Source organism: Lactuca serriola, chromosome 8 (assembly GCF_051521515.1).
Source record: "Lactuca serriola cultivar US96UC23 chromosome 8, Lser_US96UC23_V15, whole genome shotgun sequence".
Lineage (NCBI taxonomy): Eukaryota > Viridiplantae > Streptophyta > Magnoliopsida > Asterales > Asteraceae > Lactuca > Lactuca serriola.
In genome coordinates, this window is record NC_136415.1 from 21,246,037 (window position 1) to 21,264,726 (window position 18,690).

General features: G+C 32.2%; 2 protein-coding genes across 2 annotated transcripts; one reads left to right on the forward strand and one right to left on the reverse strand.

Moving 5' to 3' along the window:
* Nucleotides 1-1,752: 1,752 nt before the first annotated feature.
* LOC145066696 (uncharacterized) lies at nt 1,753-7,635 on the reverse strand. Its single transcript, XM_079013974.1, has 9 exons — nt 7,572-7,635; nt 7,369-7,430; nt 5,021-5,716; nt 3,191-4,930; nt 3,016-3,072; nt 2,294-2,882; nt 2,203-2,211; nt 1,888-2,107; nt 1,753-1,765 (listed from the first exon to the last, which is right to left on the reverse strand). The coding sequence occupies exons 1-9, from the start codon at nt 7,633-7,635 to the stop codon at nt 1,753-1,755; spliced, it is 3,450 nt and encodes a 1,149-aa protein (XP_078870100.1).
* Nucleotides 7,636-8,877: 1,242 nt separating this feature from the next.
* Nucleotides 8,878-9,523, forward strand: LOC145070135 (B2 protein-like). Its single transcript, XM_079017079.1, has 2 exons — nt 8,878-9,102; nt 9,204-9,523. Exons 1-2 carry the CDS (start codon nt 8,881-8,883, stop codon nt 9,405-9,407), a joined length of 426 nt encoding a protein of 141 aa, XP_078873205.1. The 5' UTR covers nt 8,878-8,880; the 3' UTR covers nt 9,408-9,523.
* The last annotated feature ends 9,167 nt before the right edge of the window (nt 9,524-18,690 follow it).

The window sequence follows — 18,690 nt, forward strand, 5'->3', positions numbered from 1 at the left end:
CCTTCTTTGCACGGTCACATTTTGTTTCTCCTTTTTAATCTTCTTTTCTATTCCAATCAGTACTTCTTCCACATCATTCCCTTCTTCCACATCATTCCCTCCTTCCATATCACATGGTTGTTTTTCTTTCTTATTACTTCCTATTTCTTCTTTTGGAGGTGTTGCATCTTCCTTCACTGGTGTTACATCTTCATTCACTGGTGTTGTGGCTTTCTTCACTGGTGTTGCATGCTTTTTCACAGATTTTGCCACCACTTTTCCCTACAAATGCAATCAAAAATACAAATAGTATTACCAAAAAAATTAAGAACTCACTCAAATATCAGAAAAATTAAGATAACCAAGGGAAAATATGTTCAAATAGTATTACCAGGTCAGAGCATCGAATAACTAAGTGTCTTGGCCAACTTAGTATGTGTCCCAGTGCATCTTTGACCTTCACAATGAACTCCTCTTCAAGTGGAAAGGGTACTAAAGCTTCTCCTTGCAAAATTGTTTCAATCATAACTTCAATGTTTTCATCTGTTACATAAACATAAAAAATAATTAAGATTCAATCTTCTAAAAAATGAAAATATATAAATAATAATAATGCAAATATATTTCAAAATACCCGATGCTTTCATTATGGTTCCTTTAGCAACCACATTTGCAGCAAATTCAACCGCAAGAAGACATGAATTATCCTGCAAAATATAGTATGTTAGTTTGTAGAAAAAGAAAATTATTTAAATATATATTTTTCATAATTGTCTTCAAGGACTTACAAGTGATTCATTCTGTGGTTGTTTTTCAAAATCTTCAATGACGCCCCCTATTTGGCAACTTGCAGCTTCAGAAACATTAAGTACACCTCTTTTTAGTTTCTCCAAGTCATCTTCAAGTTTGTTTATTCGTTTATCCACCCTCTCGTTCTCAATCTCCAAGTAATACTTAACATTCTTGGGTAAATAAAAGTATTGCTGTGGCGTTATAAATCTACCCATCCCTCGTACACGCCCACGTTGTTCCTGAGTACCCAACGCCTCTGTAAGCACATCATGTGTTCCACATGTAACCTCTCCAAAGCTTCCCGATTTCTAAAGCTCATCCTGTAAAAAAATAAAATGGGACAAATGTTAGAAAAATAAAATGGGACAAATGTTATGTTTTTTTATATATTTGGGAATTAATGAAACTTACAATTTTATCAACAATCGTCTTCACATCTGCATCGTATCCTCCTGTCTTCAACTCTCTTGCTTTTTTCCACAACACTGCCCTATCAATCTCCTCTTCCGTCTTGCCGGTTTCTTGCATCTAAATTATCAAGAATAACAAAATCAATTAACATAAATATATACAAATAAAATAATCAATATTCAGTGGGAATCATACAATGTCATTAATGAGTCCAGCATATCCTTTTCTGCTCAAACGATGATTGTATTTATGATGTGCACGAGTATTTTTAGCTTTCATACTTTTCTCCTGCATTAGAAACATTAAAATTATAAATACAAACATTAAAATTGTAACTACAAATGCATATAAGAAAAGTTTAACAAACCTCCCACTTCTTTGTAACTCTATGGGATACAAAAACTTTCCAATCTTCTTTCTTTATAAACGGATAATCTTTCGGAGGTTTGAATAGATTTGCCTTGGGATCTTTACTTCGGTTCTTAATGAACTTGGCATATAGATAATGCTTGAAGTTTCTCCACTTCTTCCCGATCAATTGGAGAATTTGCTTCCGACTCTTTGGGTCAACTACAAACTTTTCCTGAAACATAAAAAAAAGGTTGGTTCAAAAACAAATCTGAACAGGGACAAAAGCAGGGACAAAAACAGATCTGAACAAAGGTAATAACAGGAAGAAAACAGAGACTTACCAAAACATATTGCCATAATCCTTCCCTTACTTCCTCACCAACTTCCAGCCACGAGTCATAGGTTATGGGAACCATTGTTCTTGCAACCAAACCCTCAAAAGTAGACAGTTTTGTGGCTTCCTTTCCAACCGGGACACCTTTTTTATTGTAAGTTATTACAAGCTTCACTTTATTAGCTTTTGTCTTTGTTGTCGGACCTCTTTGTTTGGAGTCCTCGTGATCAGAAGCTGAATCTGATTCCATGTCACAAAAACACAACCTGTTTCAACAAGATTCAAATTAAATTAAGTACGTTGTTATTTGTTGCAGTTGGACATTGATTAATCACATTCAAAATCTGAAATAAAAACATACCAAAAACTTTATTATTCTGCAAAAAAATATTTAAACTAATATGCCCTCGCCATCCGGACGCGTACACGAAAAATCATCATCAAGGTCTAATAAAGCGGAGTCTTGTGTTAAATCAAAAGTAACATCAAATTCCAACATATCATCAGTTTCACCATTTGATCCATACTTGTACATCCTATGAGGTGTGAATCCAACAACATGCAAATTCTCATCTTGTTGATCTTGAACATAAAAAACTTGTTTGACTTGACTAGCTAATACGAAGGGTTCAGACTTTTGACCAAGCCTATCAAAGTTAACTACCGTGAATCCTAAATCATCCTTTTTTACTCCACGACTATCAACCCAATCACACATGAATACAGGAATACTAAACATGTGATAATTAAGATCCCATATCTCCTTTATACGGCCGAAGTAAGTTACAGCACCATACACAGGATTGGAGTCTTTTGCACTAGCAATCTGCATGGTATGTGCAACTAAAGACACTCCACTGCATTGAGTTGTTCTAGACTCATCTCGAGATGTTGTATGAAAATGATATTCATTTATGGCAAAACCGCTATATTTAGTAACAGCAAAATTAGGCCCTTTGGCCAACCAACGAACATCATTACAAATATCTTCCCCGTTAGCCAAACGTTTTCCAACCTAATAGAAAACTATATAATTAATGTAATTCAAAAAAATAATTAAAAATATTGTAATTCTAACAATCTTATTTTAAAAACAAACCTCTTTCTTAAACCAACTAATAAATGTCCGACTATGTTGGCTCTACAACCATGTACTCTTGCGAGCATGACGGGGGTTCAGATCCTTCAATTCCAACATATGTTGCCTGAAGTATATTACAAGTTAAAAGAATGTTTTATATGATAGATAATGGTATAAGAATATACAGTTTCATGTAATTCTTACTCTATATACGGCTCCACAACAGTAGTGTTTCGTAATACATAAAGATGAGCTTGATCAAGTAACTGAGCATCTACAGCATCAATTGTAGCCTTTGATAAAGGCTTGCCACTGCGGATTCTTTCATCAACACGCTCATGAGGATTGCCAATTGATTTCTTGTTTTTTAAGTAGTCTGAACAAAATTCTAAGGCCTCCTCTGCCACATAACACTCTGCAATGCAACCCTCGGGTCGTTGATGATTTCTTACATACCCTTTAAGTGTTTTCATGTATCTCTCAAATGGATACATCCACCTAAAATGAACCGGGCCACACAACCTCACCTCTCTAACTAAATGCACCATCAAGTGAGTCATGACATCGAAAAATGAAGGAGGAAAGTACTTCTCTAACAAACATAATGTTAATACGATGTCACTTTGCAACTTGCCTAGCTTACTAACATCAACAACTTTACTACACAACTCATTGAAAAAATGACACAGGCTTAGGATTGTTCTCCGCACCTTCACATCTAATACCCTTTTGATTGCAAATGGAAGAAGTTGTTGCATTAGTACATGGCAATCATTAGACTTCAAACCATTCATCTTTGAAACATCATCCGACACGAGATCCTTGAAATTAGAGCAATACCCATAAGGAACTTTTATGTTAGACAGGGTTTCATAAAATAGATGTTTCTCTGCGGAATTCAATGTGTACTTGGCAGGCGGAAGCCAATGTCGATCCCCTTTTGGTTCAGGTCGTAATTCAGTCTTGATGCCCAACGCTTCAAGATCTTGTCGTGCTTTTAATCCATCCTTCGTCTTGTGAGGCAAATTCAACGTTGTCCCATAAACACTCTCGGTCACATTTTTTTCTATGTGCATGAGATCTAACTGATGGCGAACAGGCAACTTCTTCCAATATTCAAGTTCAAAAAAAATCGACTTTTTATGCCAAAATTTAGATCTCTCGTCGATACTTTCTTTTTTCTTCTTTGTCTTCTCCTTCTTTGGCGTTTCCTTCTTTGACGCTCCCTTCCTTGACTTTATCTTCTTTAACTTTATCTTCTTTGATCCTACCTTCTTTGATACTACCTTCTTTGGCTTTATCTTCTTACCCCATGTAGTCTCAAATCCCGCCAGATAGTCATAAATCTCTTCACCTGATGATGGTTGTGGCATAAAATCGTGCTCCTGTTGATTGTTGAAATGTTTTTTTCTTTTGCGAAAAGGATGTTCAAGTGGTAGGAATCTTCTATGCCCAAGGAAGCATACTTTTTTGGACTTTGGCAACCATTGTGAACAAGTATTCTTTGAACATATTGGACAAGCATAATAACCTTTGGTAACACACCCCGAAAGATTACCATACGCGGGAAAATCACTAATAGTCCAAAGTAATATTGCTCTTAAATTGAAGTATTCTTTCTTATGAGAATCAAAAGTCTCAACGCCAGTTTCCCACAAGAGCTTTAGATCTTCTATCAATGGTGCCAAGTAGACATCAATATTGTTACCAGGTTGGTTTGGCCCGGATATCAACAGAGTCAACATCATGAATTTTCTTGACATACACAAATAAGGGGGTAGATTATATGTTATTAGGATAACTGGCCAACAACTATGCTTGGAACTTAATGACTTGTGTGGATTGATACCATCAGCAGACAAGGCTAATCTAAGATTTCGTTTTTCTTGTCCGAATTCTTTCCACGTGTTATCAACAAGCTTCCAAGAAGGGGTATCGCGAGGATGAGTAAGCTTCCCACTATTGACCCGACCTTGTGCATGCTAAGTTAAGTCATGAGCAATTTGTGGTATTGAAAACATTCTTCTAAATCTAGGGATGATAGGAAAATACCACAAAACTTTTGAAGGTACGTTTTTGGAATTCTTCTTCCAATGAGAAGTGCCACAAGTTGGACAATGAGAAGCATCTTTATGTTCTTTCCAGAATAGAACACAATCATTTTCACATGCATGAATCTTCTCATATTGTAGACCTACTCCTTTTAGCAACTTCTTGGACTCATATATCGAGCTAGGGATGGTATTGTTTGATGGTAAGATATCTTTTAGGACAGACAACAAAGCATCAAAACTAGCATCAGACCATCCAAATTGACCCTTCAAATGTTGGAATTTCAATAATCCACTAAGTGCATTATACTTTGACCCTACATAAAGTGGCTTATCACACTCTTCAAGAAGTGATTTCAACGAATCAGGTTCATCGTCTACGTATTTGAAGGCATCATGAAGCATATCCTTTGTATAAATAGCATCAGGAGGAATGGAATTGTTAGGGCATCTAGAATCACTATTGGGTTGTTTTTCTCCATGGAAAGACCAAATCTTATAATTCTCATTGAAGTCGTGGGCAAAAAAATGATAACGGACATTGTCAATTGAGTGGTGACACAAATTGATGCAATTTACACAAGGGCATGGAATAACATCTAACTTTGGATTATTAGTTTGTGCAAACTCTAGAAAAGCATTCACACCTTCATCATATGCATTTGATAATCTACTAGAGGAAATCCATGATTTATCCATTAAACATTTGTTGCCAACCTACATAATTATTTACCATTTAAAGCAATAATGATTACGCATGTTTAGGGACAAAAACTATGCAAAAACAAAACTGTACAGGGCCAAAACTATACAGGGACAAAAAAATTGTACAGGGGCCAAAACTGTACAGTGACAAAACTGAAGCAGGGAACAAAACTGTATAGGTTATCATTTACTTTTTCAGCATCCAGTTACTTTTTCAGCTTGTTTGAATATTTTTATGTGTTTGTTATAAAATTTTATGAACTTTTACAAAAATTTGAAAATTAGAAATACTTTTAAAATTTTGAATATGATCTTTTTTGCAGAAATTTTAAAGTTAGAAATGGGCTAAACAGGTGTCCAGCACAAAACCACCTGCAAACCCGTTATTTCATAATTTATGGGTTTGACCTTTTTACCCTTGGGTGGTCAATCTGTTTAAAATTAGGTATTAACTGTCAGTTGACAGTTACATTCTAAAAATGTATAAATATTTATGTTTGATGTTAATTGTGATTAATACTGCATAAGAACTTCCTATAGGTATGGCTGTTCTTTGTTGTTTTTTTCTTTCTTTCTTTCTCTTCTGTCTTTGTTGGTTAATGAGTTGATGTTTCTACTTGTTTCCATTCCTGATTTAATGTGGCAGATTGAGGTTAGTAAAATTTTCATCACAAGTCGATTAATTATCATTTTATTATTATTTAAAGATGATTGAATTGATTTGTATGAATCCTGTGAAAGGGTGAGTACCTAAGATCTATAAAAGATCTGTTAGAAAAGAAGGAGCACAACTACAACCTAATCAAGGTAACTCACAGTCACAGGTAAACTCTCTGTTTCTCAAGGTTGTTTTTATAATCTGTAACAGCTTTAGTTATAGATTAATTATTGTTTTTGTTTTAATATGATTGAATTGATTTGTATGAATCCTGTGAAAGGGTGAGTACCTAAGATCTATAAAAGATCTGTTAGAAAAGAAGGAGCACAACTACAACCTAATCAAGGTAACTCACAGTCACAGGTAAACTCTTTGTTTCTCAAGGTTGTTTTTATAATCTGTAACAGCTTTAGTTATAGATTAATTATTGTTTTTGTTATAATATGATTGAATTGATTTGTATGAATCCTGTGAAAGGGTGAGTACCTAAGATCTATAAAAGATCTGTTAGAAAAGAAGGAGCACAACTACAACCTAGTCAAGGTAACTCACAGTCACAGGTAAACTCTCTGTTTCTCAAGGTTGTTTTTATTATCTGGAATAACTTTAGTTATAGATTAATTATTCTTTTTGTTATAATATGATTGAATTGATTTGTATGAATCCTGTTAAAGGGTGAACATGATGGATCTGTTAGAAAAGAAGAGGTGCAAGTGTTATATGTATTGCTTGTAGAGTAGCAAGAAGCTTTTTGGATGACATTCTTTTTAATCTCATTCTGTTGAGCTATATGTTATATGTATTTCTTGTAGAGTATGTACAAAATATGTTAGGCTTTTGATTGTTTTTAATGTTAAGTTAAAAAGGCTTGGATATTTTAAACGAATATTCACAAAAATGAATTTTTAATCAAAATAATATAATAGAATCTATATTAGAAAATGAAAAATAAAAAACTTATGTACCCTAAAAAATAGATAGATTAAAAATAAATACCTTTTCTTACCTGAGTATGTGGAATATCAGTGTAATTTATAGCAGAAACTGTTGCTTTATCACCCTTTGAGCCTGCAGCAAGTAACAAAAAAATTGTAACTCATTGTAACTATATGCATATTGCAATGCACAATTATGAAAAAAATTAACGAACAGCATTTAGCAAAATATGTGTGAAGAAAGGTTCACATAATGCAAGCTTGGATATTATACTTTGAAGCATGCGTTTGTTGCTTCTGGCTCTAAGGATTTGAACATTGGTGGGACTGGCATGCATATATATTCAAGAGAAACAGCCAAATGGAATTGTATTCATTCTAATATAGGGGTAAAAAATCATGGTACTATGATAACTGATGCATACATTGATGTTACTGTAAAAAATCATCGCCTAAGAGCTTTCTAAAACTCGAATGTTGTAAGTTTCTTGAAAAGACTTCATTAAAGTTACTAAAAATCACGTTTTCATAAAGCAAGCAATGCTGTCAACTCAGAAATCATGCCCATTTATGCTTTAGTGTGACCATGAAACTAACCACAGTCAGATTATGTCAAAGCCTAGAAACATCTCATTCATCAATCCTATTATAAGTATACAAAATGCAAAGCTAGAATAGTAATTTTTGCCATGTAAGCTAATTTTTTTGGCAGTGCCCATCATACCTACTTGCATGGGAAACCAGGGACATCAACCTTCTAAATGACTAAAAGTAGGTTCTACTCCTAATTGCATTTGATCATAAGTGAAAATGTTTCTTGTAAGAATAAATTAATAATTGGAGGAGATACTAACCGTATAAGATGCACAACACCAAGCCACATACAGCTGTAGTTACCACCCAGATCAATGCACTTTTAATCCTCTTGCCAATAGTCCTACAAGCAAAAATAGTTAGAAGCATAAATACATACACTTTCAATTTTTAATGAGAAGCTTCAAGTTACAGATGATGAATACAAGACAATGTTAAATGGGAAGCTTCAAGTTACAGATGGCAGTGGTTTGATACAGGTGTACAGAAAAGAATTTGAAGATAGGCTTGCCTTATTAGGCATGCTCATGTTTATACAAATTATAATTATTTAAGAACCCATGTTTTAATGTAGTTTTTGAATCTGACCCTTGGCTGTAAATAAACATTGTAAAGTGGTTTAATACTAATATTCATAAAACAAGATAGTAAGATAAGTTGGTGTATATATTTTGGTTTTAGAAAGGTGTGAGAGACCAAAAGAATTGAACATGTGTGTGGCTATGTATTATGTATGTATGTATGTTTGGAAGTAGCCATTAGCCAAAAGAATGGATCTTCTTTGAAAACAAGGGAAAAGTGGAGGGACCGAATTGTAATATTGTGTGCTTTCTGTTTTCATCGACCCACATGCAAGCAAAATGCTCCAATTCAGGAGGATTGATTGTACCTACAATCTCCTTGCCATCTATTTATAACTCGGTCTACCTTGATAAGCCTAGGTGTAAGATTAAACTACTCTTCTCTACTGAGATTTGTTAAGCATGGGGATGGTGTTCATGTGTAGTTCAAAAACAAAAACAGATTGTTTTCGCTACAAGATTCTTGGACTTCCTGCAAATAAACAAGATCAAGTAGCAAAGATTTATAAAGGAATGAGATTGTTTCTGTTTGATGTTGATCTCAGATTAATGTATGGAATCTTCAAAGCTGTTGGACCCGGTGGTTATAACATTGAACCAAAAGCTTTCAAAAATGAATTCCCATCTCAAGTTAGTAGTAGTGGTAGTATTCAACCATTCATTCATTTTTCATCTTTCATTTTGATTATAACTACTGATTAATGATATCTTTTATAATTGAATAAAATCAGGTTCGATTTAGCGTGCTTGATGATTGTTTGCCAGTAGCAGAAGAGAAATTTAAGGATGTCCTTAAAGAAAACTACTACACACGGAGTAAATTTGAAGGCCTCTTGAAAACCGATCAGGTTCCTTTTTCTGTTTTATATAAATATACATTTAAAGAAATGTTTATAGATTACGAATTAAATTTCACAGGTGAAGAAGCTGTGTAAGCTATTTGCAGTTACATCAAAAGGGCATAATCGTCCTAAATCCGGTTTAAAATCCCGTGGAAGAACACGAGCGGTTGAAAATCATCGAGTTAGATCATCCGATGAAAGACGTATAAGAAACAAATGAAGCCTTGTACAGCTTCGGAGTCCAATTGGAAAAACAGATAGAGTTAGTTCATTCTTCATACAGAGGTTTGTATTCTTTAGGGGAATTAATACCTCCTAAACCTCCGGATCACAATGTTATTTTGGTTCCCTGTTCCACTGTTGAATTGAATTGTCTAGTGGTTGATGTTTATTGGTGTTATATCTTAGTACAATCAACTAATAAAGAGTTGTTATTGATATACAAACATGAACAATTATTAATTGGCTTTGTATTAAGGCAAAGAATCGACTTTATTTTTAACAAGATGAGATGAATGTTTTGTTTGTTTGTAGCCAGAAGATTTGTTGCAATAAAATCAGAATTTTCTTTAGCTAGCAGTTTTGTGTTTGTCTTTTTTTGCAAATTATGCACCTATTTGAAAATTGAATATGATAAGTCTGATGAGTATATCATTATTTACAAGCCTCTACTTCAAGATGGTGGTATTGATAGAGAATGTGATAAAGAATGGACCTTCTTTGAAAACAAGGGAAAAGTGGAGGGACCGAATTGTAATATTGTGTGCTTTCTGTTTTGCTCTTATGCAGAAACATCCCTACGTAGCACTGTTATTGAAACAAAACAAAATGCTGAAGGTAGTCATAAGAAAAGGTAGGCATTAGGCAAAGGGTAATTTGGTCTTTGTGCATTGGGTGTTACATTTTCACTCCTGAAATTTTTTGTATGTGATGAAAATTGACAGGGATTATTTTTTTTGCATAAAATACTTGAGGCCTGAAGTATTTTAACTAAAAAATATATGTAAGAAAGTACAAATACGTGAGTTATTATATGACCTTAACCTTTTAATAATTTGCCAAGTACATGCCACGTAGGTTGCATGTCAGCAAACACTTATCAGATAATTTTTTTTCCTAAGTGATGAAGAGTGGTGTTCCTAACTTCTGTGTTGTTCTTCTAGCACTAAATGATCTAGGGTATTATTGTCTTTTTCTATTTTATGATACACAAGGTTTAAACTTTAATGATAATAATTAATATGTTAATTGATGTATTTATTTGTATAGGTATAAAGCAAGGGGAATTCGGTTGGATTTTGGTGATCTTGCTTATCTTTCATGTGAGAAAAGAAAGTTCTTTGAAACAATTGGAATGGAATTTGGAGTTCCGAGGTTTGGAAAGACTGGAATCACTGCTGGTAATGACCTCAATGAAGAAACTTTGGATGCTTTAAACAAACAGGCAAGCTTTTTATAGATTTTTAATTCTTAAGAGTATTGAATCATTTAGTATTTTGTAACTTTGAGTATCGACTTTAGCTTGGGCAGGAAGTTTCTCTTGAGAGAACTTTTCTGATTAGGGCAGGAGGATAATCATTTGGATTTCCTTTCTGATTTGTTCTTATTTCCATTTAGTAATCAAATAGCTTCCTAGATCTATATATCTCATATTTGAGTTTCATTTATCTGTTATTGGATTTTGGTTTCTATCAAAGAGGTTGTGTGATGATCAAAATGCAAAATGAATCAATGGCTGATTTCATAAATACATACACTTTCAATGTTTAATATGCTCTAACAAGTCTTTTGGTTCCAGAATAAGATGCTTTTTGACTAATTAAGTGAAACAACTTAGAAGTTTTTTCTATGTTCTTAAGAAGATAAAGTGTCCTTGCAGAATTTCTCAACCGTTAAAAAATAAATCTAGACTCAGACATCTACATTTAGGGTTTAATGAATGCTTCAACCATGATTTCATAATCTCAATCCCTATTACAAATCATCCATACATACCCCCAATCGAAATGAAAGATACAACATGATTTCATAATTTCATAAGTACAATCAGAAAACATAAAAAATTATGTTCTACCAGACCAGGGTTCGAAGAACCTGAAGAGAAACATCTCACAGGGGAGTTTGATTAACAGTATTTTGAGGGATTTTTCGACTTTCTTAGGCAACTGTCATTATGTATACACGGTTAGCCAATCCTTTCTTCACCTTGAGGACAAGGTGAAAGTTTGGGATAAAAAGCAGAGAAAATGTTCGCAAGATGAAAGAAGGGGATAAAAACATTACATATAACTTGAGAAGCTTGAGATTTTACCTTGTGTTCGACTTAAGAAGCTTCAGTAGGTGAGAAACCCTTGAATGTGTTCAACTTAGCATCAGATTCATGGCTACCAGGCGCTTCTTCCCCTTGTGTCGACTTTCTTCTGCTCTTTCTCTTCTGTTACAACGTTATATGGCCAACCGGGAAGTTCACTTGGGTCGATGATCGGTTCAACAGGAACACCTTAATCGGACCTAGGGCACGTAAATTTTAGCAGTCTTCAATGATGTCAGTTGAACCCATGGTCGTCGGCGAGGCGAAATCAGCCAGAGAAGTAACCTAACGATCGGAGGAGGAGACATTGTCTGCAAGGGAAGGCGAGTCGAGGTCTCACCGTCGATAGAATCGTAGTAGAGAGTGAAGTGACTGATGAATAGTGAGTGTTAGATATTTTGTTAGTAACCTCGATTTTTGTGAAGAGATGCGCGCCTTTCACTAAAATTATAATGCGACATTTTGAGACGGCGCACATTTTACATTAAGTGCCCTCCGTGTTTTTAAGTTTTTTACATTAGACACTAACTCTAAGGGCACTCAATAAAACGCGACATATATACTTAAATTTTTTGAAGAGATGACATTTTTTTAATGTCACTCTCTCTTGCGTAACATAGATCAATGAGCTTCGTATTTTGCGCGTCGTAAAAGGCCTTTTTTCTTGTAGTGACACCTACTCGGCGAGTAGGGTCGACTATTCGGCGAGTCCGATCGAAGAATCGAGAAGATAATGACTCGGGATCCCGGAGACTTATCACAATACGGGGACTGAGAGATGGACTCGACAAGTCACCACCTGACTCGACGAGTCGATTCGTATATATAAAGATAACTCCTCAGAACGATAGGAGAAGAGTCTGGAACGATTCAGAAGAGTTTAGCTGCGATTGAGAAGGCAGAAAAACCCTAGAAGACGACGAAAGAAGCTAGAATTCAATCCCGGAGAGTAATTGAGGCAAAATTTCATCATTCCACTTATTCTTTTGTTTTATCACTATGGTTAAGCAATTTGACTTTGTTTGTTTGCTGTTATTTACTTCAATTATGAGCTAAAACCTTTAGACTTCTGTTTGGGGATACAAAGTTGACAATATGGTTTGATTGATTGGTAGGATTAATTCTAAGTTGGTGAATTTTTGTTATTTTAGCTTGCTAAAGAACCTTGTGTGTGAATAATAATTAATTTTCTGTTAATAGGAAGATAATTGATTAGCATGAACATCTATTGATTATTAACCTCATATGCTATGTGATCACTATGCCATATGTCTAGGATTAATGAATATGAAACTAGAATTAATAAGAAAATTGAGTAAATCCATGTGCAAGCTTGTAAGATGACCATCAAACAAGAAGTTAATTAAAAGAATAAATTAGTTAACTATTGCAAGTCTAACTTAACCCGAATAATTAATCTAGTGAATTTAATTAAATTAGACAATTGGCCACTGTTTAAGTTTGTTTATTTGCTAAGGATTAGGGTAGTGAATACGAATCTAATCACTTGAATCGGTAACCAACGAAAGAATTAATCCATTGCACCATTACCTTGAAATCAACCATAGAATCAACTAAGTTGAACTAAACAGAAGTTCCTTTCCAATTATTGAATCTAGTTAAGTCTTTATTTTCTAGTTCTTAAATTAGTAATAGTTAGTAAGTTTCTAGTCTTGTAAAACTAGATAAAACCCTTATTTATTAATTAACTTAGATAAAATTAGTTTTTAATTTTAATTTACCGTTCCCTGTGATCGATATCCTGCTTATTTAGCTATACCACAATTGATGGGTTCACTGCCTTTTGTGTGTTATTTAATAATTAAAAGTAGGTTTAAAACTAAGTGAGTTTGCACACATCAGTGTGCATCTGATTTCGTATTCCAATCTCCTGATAATCGTTGAGCACCACTGATGGCACATCAACAACTTCAGATCCAAGCTTTGACGATTCCGGTGGTGGAGGACGATTCATCGTCGATCAAGCTATCTTTAAAGCATTCGTCAGAGCATCCCACGTATGTGTGGATTTTGATGATGCTCCTGGATTTCAATTTAAAGGGAAAGGGAAACGGGATTATGGTGTGTATGAGAGAGAGAGAGAGAGAGAGAGGGACCCTTTTCTGTAGTTATATTAATTAATTATATTATATTTTTTTCCTAAAATAATAAATAAACCTCATAAATGGTCCATAGGGTAGTGAAATGACAAAAATGTTATTCACTTAACGGTAGAAAGCTAACGGAGTTTTGCATAAGGACCAAACATCAAAAGTTTTAAAACCACATGGACCATCTGTGAGGATTTTTAAACTTAGGGACTAAACTTTAGATTTTGTGAAACCACGGGGACCATTTATGAAGTTTTGTCTTATAATTATAATAATAACTGCCTAAAAATAAATGTATAAGGGCAAAATAGATATTTTATGTCGGGTAAATGATTTTATGGACGAAACGTGCAATTTTAATGATATAAGGGACAATCCGAATTAATTTTTGAATATAAAAACTAAACGTATAATTTGTTACTTGAACCAGAGACAAATTAGTAATTTACTCTATTGATGGGGATATATGTGAAAGTATTTGTGATTTGTTGCCAACAAAGGCACATGATAAGAATCTTATTAACCAAAAATAAAAAGAAATTTAAAGAATTAAAAATTGAGAAATATAATTTTCTTGGTCGCTACGAAAAACGTAGAACACAAAATACGCGAACCACCTAAACATGCATTCACATTGAACAACTTCCAAGTTTCTGTTTAATTAAATTTTCTGGATAAATTCTAAAAAATTATTGTAGTTTTTATTTATTTATTTAACCAATAATATATATATATATATATATATATATATATATATATATATATATATATATATATATATATATGGTTAGGTTCATGTGAGACGACCTAATTTTGTGAGACCGTGAGACGCATTATTTTATTTATTTTATTTTTAAATTTTTTTTAGTTAATTCAAGTTCCGAAAATAATATTTAAAAAAATAATTTTTTGATTTTTCCATTTATATTGCATTTTAAAATTATTTTTAGAATATTTCACGTATTTTAAAAAAAAAAGATTTATTTTTTTATTTTTTTTATAAATTTTTTAGTTAATTTAAGTTCCGAAAATAATATTAAATTTTTTTTTAGATTTTTCCATTTATTTTGCATTTTAAAATAATTTTTTAAAATATGTCAGTGTAATATTCTATTTAGAATATTTGACGTATTTTTCAAAAAAAAACGGGATTTTTTTTTATTTTTTTTAGTTAATTAAAGTTCTGAAAATAATATTTAAAAAAAGAATTTTTGGATTTTTCCATTTATTTTGCATTTTAAAATTATTTTTAGATTTGGTCTCACGGTCTCACAAAATTAGAATGGTCTCAAATGAACCTGAACCTATATATATATATATATATATATATATATATATATATATATATATATATATATATATATATATATATATATATATATATATATATATATATATATGTTAAATTTATATTGGTTTTTGGTTAAATAAATATATAAAAACTACAATAATTTATTTATTGGTTAAATAAATAAATAAAAACTACAATAATTTTTTAGAATTTATATATATATATATATATATATATATATATATATATATATATATATATATATATATATATATATATACACTAGCCGTTTACCCGCGCAAAACGGCGGACGACAAATAATTTGTTTCGATAATTAATTTCTTTTAGATGAAGAATGATTATTTTCAATTCAATAATTAGTTTGTTTTAGGAAACATGTCATATTAAAAATAAAGAAAATTCATGAAATGACCAAATTATAAGGTGTTGAGTATTTATTTTGATGAAAAAAGATGTGGTCAAAACCTTGGAAGAGAAGATTTATAGGAGTTTGTTTAAATTTTAATATTATTTTATTAGTGATTAGTTTTACAATTAGCTTAATGATTTGGACATCTTAAAAAATATTATTATTTTATTCAATCTATTTTTAGAAATAGTGGGATTTGTTATATATATATATATATATATATATATATATATATATATATATATATATATATATATATATATATATATATTAGACGTTACAATCCGTGTCTACGTGTCGTGTATTCGTGTTAGACACGAATTTACACGACACGAATTTGTTAAACACGAACACGACACGTAAAAAAATTGTGTGACACGTGATACGACACGAATAGACATGTTTTTATCCGTGTTACATGTAAACACGAAAAAACACGTTTTTAATGGCTTTTTTTTAAGCTAGGGCTATAAACTAATTATTGACTTTTACGCAAATGGTCACTAATATATTATAAATATAAAATTTAACCCTAAAGTATATATGTGTATATACGTGTTTGTACGTGTCATGTGCAACACGAATTTGTATCGTGTCTTATACGTGTCGAAACAGGTAAATTTGTGTTTGATACGTGTAAGACACGAAACATGAATTTAAAATACGTGTCAGACACGAATAAACACGAAACATGAATTTTTCAAACACAGACACGGGAAACTCGTATCGTGTTCGTGTCGTGTATCAAATTGTCAGGTCTAATATATATAGGCTTAGGTTATTCTATTCAAAGTAATTATTGTGTTATTATATGCATAAATGTGGGCCAATCAAATTTACTTATTTTAATAAAGTGATTAATATATATTATTGAATTAAATATAATTGAAAAATATCATCTTAATTAATTACAAGGGTAATTTAGTCAATTAATATAGATTTAATAAAGGAAAATTGTATTTTTAAGGGATCATAGATTTTATTAATTTTAAAAATCCGATTTTATGAATTATAATTCTTTTAATTCGGACATTCTGACAGAATATGTTTATGAGTATATTCAAAAATAAAAATATTCTTGAACCTATTTCTTGATCATGAATTTAAAACTTCTTGTAGAATAACAAATTTTTGAACAATCAATTGAAGAATAAAAACAAAAGTACATTATTTCTTATAGAATACGGGTAACAATTGTTAAAGAATAAAACTAAAAAACAATCAAAACGGGAAAGAAAACATCAAAATCTAACAACGACTAATACATTCTAAAAGAATAATGTGGTCCATTTCAATTTTATGGTCCGTTCTTCAAGCATCAACTTCTATGATTCCAACAGAATTGGAATTCGTCATTCCATTCCAACAGAATCGGTTCTAGTCATAATTTTACCATTTGCATTCTTTCACTTTTTGAACCTTCACCACTTTTAAAATCATGGTCTTTTTCCTGCCCCTGTGAGAAATATGGAATATGTCAAGATTATGTCCATGAATAGATTTGCAATTGTAGGTAAAAAGAGAATAATTGTAGTGATAAGTACTTGTTTGTGTGATAAAATAGTTCCAAACAGCTTCATCATACCCTACATACAGGAAAAAAAAAAAGAGAAGATCCAATCAGTTTATGATGATTTAAGCATACGCACAATGATTAACAATCTTAAACATAACTGGAATTCAGTCACATTAAAATGGAATATATTCAAAGACAAGTAAGATCTTACAGTAATTTCCTTTTCTAATTCAATTGAATGTTTGCTTGAAAGGGGCATTTACATTTTCCACATCTATCAAATCCTACCAGACCACAACGACTAATAAACTGTAACACCTTTCAACCTCCAACACTATACGAGTTATATTCATAAGCATAAATGGAAACAAATCACAAGATGAAGTAAACAAACCTGGGGAAATCGAGGCAGAGAAATGGGTTTTTGGAGCCGAGATCTTTGTGATCGCCGATCTTGCCACCAGAAATCGGAGAAATTAAACCTGGAAAGAAGAATAGAAACCAATTCTTCCGGGTAGATTCCTGAGTACATCTGTAATGTGGTGTTTAATCACTCTCTTGGAGTGGTTTAGAGCCAACGACGAAGCTATCGTCAGAGCTTTAGATAGTAAGTTCTTTGAAATCGCAACAATTCACATATTAATGAAGTTTTTGAGCGACAGGGTATGATCAGAACAGCTAGCGGGGAAGAAACAACTTACAAACAGGTTATGTAACCATCTTCAAATCTTCTTCGGAATCTAAATTGCAATCAAATCAAATACCTTTTTGATGTTTGGGAATTTTTCAAATGATAGCGATCAATAATAGGAGTCGGGGGATGGATTCTTGCCGTCACAAACTTGTGATAGGGTTTTCGCAGACAAAGGGGGCGTCAGAGGTGGGCGACATTGGTGGATAAAGGCGACGAGTGGTGGAGGACCATCGGTGATGATGGTGATTATGGTTGTGTTGTGCCCTTCAACCTCGGCAGTAATGGTGTAGGTGGTGGTGTTAAAAAGCGGTGGAGAAAACCTAGGTAGCTGAAGTTAATAGTTACCATAATTATAGGATATTATTTGTGGAAACTAATTATCAAATTACCTATTTACCCTTATTTATTTATTTATTTATTTATGTTTATTTTAAATTTTGATTGGCCCACATTTATGTATACAATAACACAATAATTACTTTAAACACCTGAACCTAGCTCTCTCTCTCTCTCTCTCTCTCTCTCTATATATATATATATATATATATATATATATATATATATATATATATATATATATATATATATATTCTAATTTAGCCGTGGATATTTTGATTTTTTCAAAAGAATTTTTTTTTTCAACCGGTATAAAAGGTCTCCCATATAACTATAAAACTTTTATAAAATTTAATCACATGATTTTTTTTATTAATATTTTTTTTAGTTTTTTTTTACGGTTCAACCATTTGTTTTACAATTTAACAACTAAAACTTTTGAATTTTCTATTTTTTGAAAACAACCTTAACAGACATTCTAAAACCATAGATTTTTTTTTCTAAACCTCCAAAGTAAATAAATAAATTTGACGACAGTGGTACATTTAGAAAAAAAAATTCCTTGAATTACTTAGATGTCTGATGGATACATTTTTTCTTTGCGGAAGAATGTACTATTTTTAAATAAAAAATTAGATGCGGAACTCCGCTTTGCGGGGTATGGATTTGTTAACATAGAAGATGCAA

Bases quoted from the DNA above. Each gene is read 5' to 3' on its own strand.
- LOC145066696 (XM_079013974.1), bottom strand. From the start codon at position 7,635: ATGCATGCCAGTCCCACCAATGTTCAAATCCTTAGAGCCAGAAGCAAC. The intron at 5,717-7,368 runs GTAAGAAAAGGT...ATAATTATGTAG, and splicing joins CTGATATTCCACATACTCAG to GTTGGCAACAAATGTTTAAT. The intron at 2,883-3,015 runs GTTGTAGAGCCA...GTTTTCTATTAG, and splicing joins CATGCTCGCAAGAGTACATG to GTTGGAAAACGTTTGGCTAA.
- LOC145070135 (XM_079017079.1), top strand. From the start codon at position 8,881: ATGGTGTTCATGTGTAGTTCAAAAACAAAAACAGATTGTTTTCGCTAC. The intron at 9,103-9,203 runs GTTAGTAGTAGT...GAATAAAATCAG, and splicing joins AAAATGAATTCCCATCTCAA to GTTCGATTTAGCGTGCTTGA.